The sequence below is a fragment of the Seriola aureovittata genome, chromosome 1 (assembly GCF_021018895.1).
Source record: "Seriola aureovittata isolate HTS-2021-v1 ecotype China chromosome 1, ASM2101889v1, whole genome shotgun sequence".
NCBI lineage: Eukaryota > Metazoa > Chordata > Actinopteri > Carangiformes > Carangidae > Seriola > Seriola aureovittata.
This window is the reverse complement of record NC_079364.1, coordinates 27,678,435-27,687,751: the sequence shown is the minus strand read 5'-3', so window position 1 is coordinate 27,687,751 and position 9,317 is coordinate 27,678,435. Positions and strand designations below refer to the sequence as shown.

General features: G+C 39.1%; 1 protein-coding gene across 3 annotated transcripts in view; it reads left to right on the top strand.

Moving 5' to 3' along the window:
- Positions 1-8,652, top strand: part of cep89 (centrosomal protein 89) — a 54,282-nt gene extending 45,630 nt beyond the window's left edge. Inside the window, exons 16-18 of one of the 3 annotated variants that reach the window (XM_056382997.1) lie at positions 19-167; positions 5,664-5,768; positions 7,162-7,290. In XM_056382997.1, the coding sequence (XP_056238972.1) occupies positions 19-167; positions 5,664-5,733 (219 nt within the window). In that variant the 3' untranslated portion in view covers positions 5,734-5,768; positions 7,162-7,290. Of the gene's footprint in view, positions 1-18; positions 168-5,663; positions 5,769-7,161 lie in introns of all 3 variants that reach the window. The other 2 variants (XM_056382988.1, XM_056383006.1) reach the window with 2 other exon arrangements.
- Positions 8,653-9,317: the final 665 nt, after the last annotated feature.

The window sequence follows — 9,317 nt, the reverse complement described above, 5'->3', positions numbered from 1 at the left end:
TGCGTGCGTTATGTGCAGGTGTACCGCAGGCAGGCGTCAAACAGACTGGCAGCGTTGGAGGAGGTAGCAGAGGGGAGGACAGCTTCTCACCAGAGGGAGATCCTTCACCTGCAGAGGCTGCTAAGAGAAAGACAGGAGGCTGAGGAGAGACTACTGCAGTCAAAACGGTAGGAGGGGAGAGAGGAGGAGAGAGAGAGGGAGGAGAGAGTGGAGGAGAAATGGTAGGAGGCAGCCAGGCAGAAAAAGGGAGGAGGATATGGAGAGAATGTGTGAATGAGAGGACGAGGACAAAGAATGAGGCAATGATGTGTGTAGCTTAAAAAAAGGAGGGAGGCCAGAGGCAGCGAGAGGCAACAGTAAAGTGTGAGTGGAGACGGAGCAGGTCACATCAACAACTACTGATTAGAAACAGAAAGTGATGTCTAGACTTATAGATTGGTTTCAAGCTTTTTAAAATCATCGTCTTTTTTTCTTGAATTGTTTGCCTCAACATTTCAGCAAGACCACACGTGACCACAAAACACTAAAGCTCCTTTGATTATCATCTGATTTTACCCTATCATAGATGTACATCACATACATTTAGGGTTAAAATAATAAGGAATAGCAGTACAGAAATGCCAGAGATTTTCCTTGAGTTAATTCAGGAACCGTGTTGCAGTTACATAGTTTGTCCAACAGACTCCTGACATGTTAATTTTTCAACTGGAAAATCTTTTGCCCAATGCATTCTCACAGGTCCTTAATGACCAAATTTAAAGCTGCTACAGTTATAATCAATATTTCTATATTATGTATGTAAGAGGGGTTTGCAGGGATGAACCCACAGATGATCATCACCTGACTCTGCAGTTTCCCTCAACTCCAGTGAGTTTTATTGATTTAGTTTTACAGCCTGCAACTTTACTTTTGAATTACTCTCACCACTCTCATCAGTTTGATTTCCAGCTGCAGCTATTTTAAGCAAAAAGCTCTGATAAAGCCACTGTATGCTTCATGCTCAGCCCCAAGTGAAACACCAACAAAGTTAGCTATTAGATGGTGAACATAGAACAACAGTATTTAGCAGTTAATCCACAATCTTTCTCTAACTTTAACCGAGTACTGCCTCAACATGACCATAAAAAAGTTTTATAACACTGTCACTACAAATGAATATTGCACTGCAAGATGATCTATACTGACAAAAAACAAATACATTCTCTTTGAAGATTTTACTGACATGTTCAGTATCAATGCCATTGTTACTTGCCACATACGTAAATTAACAATATATCTTCAATACATTTATAGAAACCGTAATCCAGTCACAAATATGTTTCGTACACAGTGTACATGCTTTTGCGGTTTAGTTGTATAGAAACAACATAATCATCATTGTGTGTTTACAGTTTACAGTATATTACAGTTTATTTAATATAATGGCAATTTGGCTTCACACAACACAGCTCAACCCATATATATATATACGTGTGTGTGTGTATGTATGTGTTTTGCACAGTTTCTATCTTTGTACAGTACATTCCCACTCTCATTGTTGGGTTCAGGGGACAGATGCTGACATCTCTACAAAACTGTGGACTCAGCAGATCACATAAAATTCTCTCTCCACACTGAGTCAGTTAGCCCCCTCATGACCAGCCATTTCTACCAGTCCTCCAGTCCTCACTGTGTATTCTCATTCACAGACGCTGTATTGTTGGGGGATGAACAATCAAATCTGTTTTTCAACAGGATTCGCATAAGTAGTGCCTGAAACATTATGTTTTGGAATTACAGAGAAAGAGCCTCCTGCTATGCCAAACAGTATAACTTAATGGGGAATGATTGGTTTTGTAAATCTGTTAATATCAGACGGAACATTTTATACTGTATATGGTGTATTTTTGTATACAGTGACTTTTTCTTGTATTTTGAGATAGCACTTGAGGCCAGTATGTCAAGATAAAAAGAGAAGAGCAATCTAGTAAATGAAGTCTGCTTGTTAACGATGATAACCCTAGACTATTGCATTAAGCTAATTGAATTGTCCTGGTGAGGGAAGCACTGAATTTAGCAGAATAGTTGCAACTCTGTATGCAAGGACATGGCTGTAGCATGTGACACAGAATGATTTGAAGTGGCAATGCTGGTGTCTTGGTAATGGGAGACATGAAAGAATGAAGTCGTATAGCCAATAATTTGAGTTATGGCTGATTTTCAGGGAGAGATTATTTTGAGATATTTTTACTGCCACAGAATGACACCCTTGAAAAACCCAGACGGGTACTTTGTTGCTCCTGAAACAACCTACCACTTCCCCTTTATTCCCCTGTTAGTATGGCTGTTTTTAGCTCAGTCTCTGGGCCTGCTGCCTGCTGCTATCAAATGAAAGCTAGCTAATCAGATTGTTAGAAGATCCTGTCCTGCTCTGCCCTGAGGGCATCTTAATGACAAATCACACACACACACACACACACACACACATACACACACACACACACACACACACACACGCGCGCGCGCCCGCGCTACTAACCTACTGGCTCTGCCACACCACAATCCACTGCACTGCAAAACATGCATCATTCCCTGGATCATGTCGGTCATTCTGATGCATGTGGTTGAAGCCCTGACTCACCTCCAACCTGGTACAACAAAAGTGTGAAGTCAGTGTAGTATTTGTGAGCTCCTACCCGACCTGTGGTGCTGAGAATCCAGGTTTCCCCTGTTAAACTTGTGGAGGTGAGAAGTCAAACTCCTCACCCTCATATAGACAACATTATACTTTTTTTTCTCTCTGATCTAATGCTTTGTATTCTGCCCATGCACCAGTAGCAGAGATGCTGATAGGTTGTGATTGCCGTCTGCCTGCTGAGTTCTGCGTACCCTCCAGGGAAGCAGTGCTGCCTGAGACTTCCAGGAGCTCAGGAGGGGATTGAGCCTTCAGATCACTTTTTTCCCCACCAAAAGCAGGAAGATCTGTATATATGAGCAAAGAGTGATTTTCACAAATAGCTGAAGTTTCTCATGTGTCTTCATTCTGACAAATGGCTCAGCTTTCATTTGATTTCTTTCAACAGTCAGCTGGCTGAGGACATGATTATATAATTAATTTGCAGATTATTAAGAATTTGTTTAAAATGCATGTGTCACATTCAGGAGGATATGCATGAATTTGAATGGGTGGGATAGAATGAGTATTTGTATGAAGGATGCATGATAATTAGGTGAAAAGGATAGAAAGGATTAAGAACACAGAGAATTGTTTGAGAATAGGTTTACAATAAATTAAGTATATATCTGTAATAGTTTTTTTAAATTTTGTTAGAGATGTAAAATATGAGTTGATTCCATTTATAATTGATGAAAAATATGATTAGTAAGTATAATGTTTGTGAGGGAAAAATCCCCAGTCTTAAATACAGGATGAACTTGTTTTAATTCAGAAATTTTAACAGCTCGGGGAAACACTGATGCAGTCTTAATCTCTCCTGTTTCGACACACTGGAAAATAAGCAGTGTAAACTGCAGACATTATTTTTAATGGCATACACACTTGGAACCTCATGCATAATTAATGCTAAAGCCTATGAATGCAGATAAACACATTTTAGTTTTACTCAATTATCCCTTGGTTTCCCATCAGATTCAGGAGTGGCTCTGAGGCTGCTGTAGCTCCAGCAAAGCAGAGACAATAGGTTGGAAGAAAGGCACAGGTGCAATTTTCCATGTGAGAGTCATGTTATAACTTGTACGTCCTTGTACCTTCAGTAGTTTGAAGAAAACATATAATGAAATGCATTACATGAAATTGACAGTGATGGGTGGTGATTTCTGTATATGGCGACCTTTGTAGAAGTAGCTACTATGTGGTTTGTACTCATTACTCTCCAGTCTCTCTTGAGGCTCAGCTCACAGAGATAATCCATAATCCATTTGTAGAGCTGCACCAGGATGCCATTTCTTAAACCTAATGAAATAATCAATTGTTGATATGTTTGTTGCTCATAGTGTTACAGCTCAGTTCATCAACACAAAGTTTTTGTTTTTCATGATAAAACAGAAGTCACATTTGAACACACTGTATGGAGAATAAATTCTTTTTTGATTGTCTAATGCTAGTGCTAGTGTAGTTCGCTGTGGTTGTCTCACAGACAGACCTGCATTATAAACCCCACGGCTCAGAATAACACTGATTAATGTTAGTGTCTGGGGCTGACAGGGCAACGATGGTGAGGAAGGAGTTCTTCTGTCGTAGACTGATAGACCAAATCCTGAGATGGCTACTTCTTACTGAAGCTATAATTGTAATGGAGATTACTGGGTTGGTGGAGCTGCTGCTGAGCCTTTCTCTATAGGTCAGACTGCAGCTGTGTGGCCTGGTGGTCACCGTAGCTATCCCATCAAATGACTAACACACACACACACCTACACACACCTACCTACTGAGTTTTCAATCTCTTACTGCTGCAAGGTTTATTTTGTTATTCTGTCTGAATATTCTGTCTGTCTTCATCGGAAACAGTGATGAGTGTGGTTGCCATGGGTAACACATTTGTGCATGCAGTTTTTGGTTGATGGTAATTAACAGACGGTGAAGTTTGTGAGGGTCTTTACTCAAGGAAAACAAAGGACAAAATGCTTTACAGTCCATCACCCAAAAAAACATCATTAATTAAAGATGATATCATTTTCTCTAAATGTTTTCAAGATAAGCTTGTTGTCTCAGAGTGGATTAAACTCCATCAACGACCAATGTAAGTAACATTTCCGTATCACTTTCAACACAGCATAAGTTTAAATTGAACGCCATCGGATTAACACAAAGTCTGTAGCAGCGCAAGTTTACAGGCAAAGAGAAACATAGAGAGATTGAATGCAAATTTTGTACCACCTTCTAAGATCACTGTAATATATTTATTATCTCAATAATTATCTTCAATAAACTAGGGAACACTGAAAAAGCCCATTTTAAGGTATTAAGGAGCTCAATCTTCTCATATTAGATCAGTATATAGGAACTATTTTCTCTTCACCGCGTGACCGGGCAAATTAAGTTAAAAAAGCTTCTTACCATGACACTCTGACCAACATTCGCTCTGTTCATCCATGTGAACATTGTGAATGAATAAAATAATAATTGGCCAAAAGTTAATAATAATTTAATAGTGAGTGAATTAATTAAAAAAGAGTTCCAACATCCTGTCATTCAATCCTTATACATGAGATAACTACTTTAATAAGTACAGACTGTAGTGGTTTTCCTCGCTGCCTGCAAAGATATTTGGTCATAAACCAAAAGTACTGGACAAATTAAAATTTTGATCTGATGTTGGAGCTAGATGACAAGTAAAGGGATCATTAAAATGATTAAAATTCATCCTGAGTGGACACCAGCTTTTATGACAGTCCATCCTCACTTCACTCAAACCACTAATAGTAGTACTAGGATACGTTGTCTGGTAACCATAAATGTAAATGTACAAAATGTCTTGGCAAACATCGTGTGACAGATATTTCCCTGAATAAGTGAAAACTTCGACCTGCTGTTGGTTTTGTGTGAAAAGTATTGGTATCTCGGGATGATTAAATCATTAGGATTCATCCTCTGGGAACAATGAATGTCTGCACAAAACTATAACCAACTGACATCCATGCAATGTTCTCTCCACTATAATTAGAGAGACCAGACAGGGCAGCTGGTTTGTTCAGTTGCTGACGTATGAACAGCGTAGGACAGAGGAACTTTAATGCATCAGCCATTACAACAGTAACAACACACACAGGTAATTACGTGCTGTCTCCTTGGAGCTGTTATTCCTTTCTTTTCATCATTATCCCTCCTTCTTCTCCTCTCTGTATGAAATAGCAGGTTGTTAGTCCCCCAACATGCACATACTGGTCACGTTTTTGTTTTACTTGGACTTTGATATAGCAACCAACAAGCATAGATATAATGACAGGTAGCACATGAGCAGCATTAATGGACTGGTGTTTGAATTGATCCTTTACTGTAGAAGCAGAGAGGAACTTAAACAACAGATCTCTGACAGGGACTCAACAAAACTTCTTAAACTCACAAATGTATTTATTCCTGTTATGGCTAACTTATCTAATGGTGTCACATAAGGTGTTCCCTTCTGGAAGGGTTTAACTAAGAACTAAAAAAATCTTACTCTTAGTTAAGTTTAGGTTAAGGTAACTTTTGCTCATGGTTTAAATTGTGGTTAGGCAGAATAACAAACTGGTTTTGCTGAGGCTAAAATAATTATTAATGTGACATTGTTTAATAATGTTGACATGGGTCACATTGGTGGGACCTGAACACAGATTTTTCTTCTCACCACAGACAGACTACATTTGAATTTTGAGACATCAGTGTTTATTTTATAACCAAACTCAAATCTCATCACATCTGTCATTGAGCTGATTAGGCTTCATATCTCTTTTAAAACGTTGTTCTGGAAGGAAACTCCAGAGAACTGTTTCATGGTTTTGAGTTTGAGTGTGCATTTCCAAGTCAGAGCCTTTAACAATCACTCTACTCTGACAGTTATTCCCATATGATCTGAATGCAGTGTAACACCCTGTCTGAGCCCCATGATTGCTGCTTTATATAGAGACACTCCACTTTTTCCTGCATGGTGCCTGGTGAGTTCACTTGATCGAGAAGTGCTCTTGTGCTTTAGCTGAATGACGCTTTCTAACATCAAGGTGAGTGTTGTTTCCATCAGACACTGATTTTTTAAGAAAAAGCTTGGTGTGTCCGTGTGCGTGTGTGTGCGTGTGCGCGTGTGCGTGTGTGTGAGAGAGAGAGAGAGAGCAGGAGATGTGTATGAGCTTTAATCCAATCCACCGTCAGTCAAAATTGGGAAAGGAGATGAATAGTGAATCCCAAAGTACTTTTAGTTTTGTGCATCGATAGATGATAAAAGTTTGAAATGGAGTTGTGTGAGCTACTTGAGTCAGTGTGTCCCCATGATCCCTGCTCACTACTACTACATCCACACTTACTGTACCTTCACTGTATTAGTGCTACCTCAGTCTGTTCTCCGTCTTTGCTTTGCTAACCAGGTGTTCTCAGAAACTACTTTTGTATTTTCATTTTACTTATGTCACCCAAACAACTCGACCAACTGAGCAACTTCCTTGTCCTCTCTTCTCTATTTGCTCTTCCAGAGAAGTAGAAGAGGAGTTGGAGGTGGTGTGGCAGGCAGCAACCAGGGAAAACCAGCAGATGAAGGAGACTCTTTTGGACTCGAGACTCACTGCGGACCTCTACGGTTGGCCCGTTTCTGGCAGTGCCTCTCCTAGCTGGCCTTCTCAGGCTCCAGATGAAACCACCTCATCCACCCAGCATCATCATGGGCCTCCCCTCTTCTCCTCTTATCAAAGCCCTGTGCTTCAGAGAAGGTCCGTATTTAAATCTGACTCAGACCACCCAAACAACTCCTCGGATGAAAAGCATAAACATGGGCTGGATTTCTATTGCTAAAACCTTTTAGAGCCATGACACTGTAGGTGTGCCAGTCCATTCATATCAGGAAAGACAACTGGGCTTTTACAGTAGACCAGTTTCAGTCAATCTAGAGATATACAGTGTGCCAGCTTGAGTTTTTTGAGTATTCACAGATGAATAAATTGTAAAGTTGCACCATATTCTATTACAAACCCACAACAATTTTAACTACAGTGTAGTTATATGTTTCTGTTATCTATCTGGTGGAAACAAATACTGTATGTACATTTAAGTGGATGCAGTGGATATTAAGTTAAGGTCACTCAACTCAAATCAAGAATGAAAACTTCATTTGAACAGAAGGATTGCAATAAAACAAATAAAACATATCAAACGCTGAAAGAATAAAACGGGGGGCACAAAATGACTTAACAACACGGTTCAGTTTTGACCAAATATGCGTCGCCAAATATACCTGACATGAGTCAGAAAGACTTCATGATTTCATGAACAGTCTGATTTCCAAAGATACATTTTTTATGTTTGTCTTTATAAATTAGTCTCAGGGTTTTATAGACCATTTCAAGTGTAATAGATTAACAAGTGAAAGCAAAAAGACTTGTAATATATATAGCCAATGTTGCCATCTGCTGGACACATGTAGTAATGGTATTAACATTGCCACAGTAGCAATATTACATGGTACAGAGTGGCTGACAGAAAAACTACAGGTACACTAAGTGTGTGTGTGTATGTGTGTGTGTGTGTGTGCGTGCATGCGTGCGTACTCGTGTCTTCTAAATCCTGAGGTCAAGTGTAACATAAGTCATGTCATCTGCAAACAGGAAATTAAACTGACTTGTTCAAACTGATCAAAATGACATTAAGTGAGTTCTCAGGAAGAGATTCTATTAATGGTATTTCAAAGGAATTTGATTGTTTTAAAAATAATAATCATAGAACAATAGAGAAAAAGTGTTAGGGTAAAACAACTGTATACAGATATATTTCTACATGCTTGTCTCAAATCTTCTTTTTCTTCTTCTTCTTCTTCTTCTTATTATTATTATTATCATTATCATTTTCATTATTATTATTATTATTATTATTATTATTATTATTATTATTATTACCCTTGTTAACTACCAGTTAACATTTTGAGGCATAGGTGTAATTTACTGTGTAAATAATAAAGGAGACTTTTCGTTGATCATGAGCTTCATTTGTTTTCTCTCTCACTGACTCAAAGCCAGCGGGTTTTTTACTAAGAAATAAAGATACAACACAGGTTTTTCTGTGACTCACCTCCTTGATACGACCACACACCTGCTGGATTAGACTGAAACCACGAGGCAGAGGACTGTCTGTGTACAGATGTACCACAAATCCCTGCTGACGAACACAGAGCAGGGTGACGGCAGTGCAGTGGCTCAGACATGTGTGATAGCTGTTATGGGATCATGGATACTCCTAATACTCGGTGTAAGGGTAGAGTGTGCAGCTTGCCAGCAAATCTACACAACCTACAGTCAGGTGGAAAATATGACCAACAAATCAGTCAGCCAAATTATAGCATTGAGCTCTTGTTGTCAGCAAGAAACATACACACGTGTTCTTTCGTAAACTGCAATAAAACGAGTAACGTCATCCTGACTACTGTGTGTCTGCCCTCCATACACACATGTACAACTTGACCCTGATACTAACCACACTCAGACCAAACTGCTGAAACTGAGGTTTATTTATTTATTAATTACTATTATCAATATTATAATTATCACGTCTGCCTGTTTTTTTTCTTTTCTTCTCTCCTACACTCGCCCCATAAACAACATTCAACATAGTTTTTGCCTTTATTCGGGTAGAGACTGTAAGA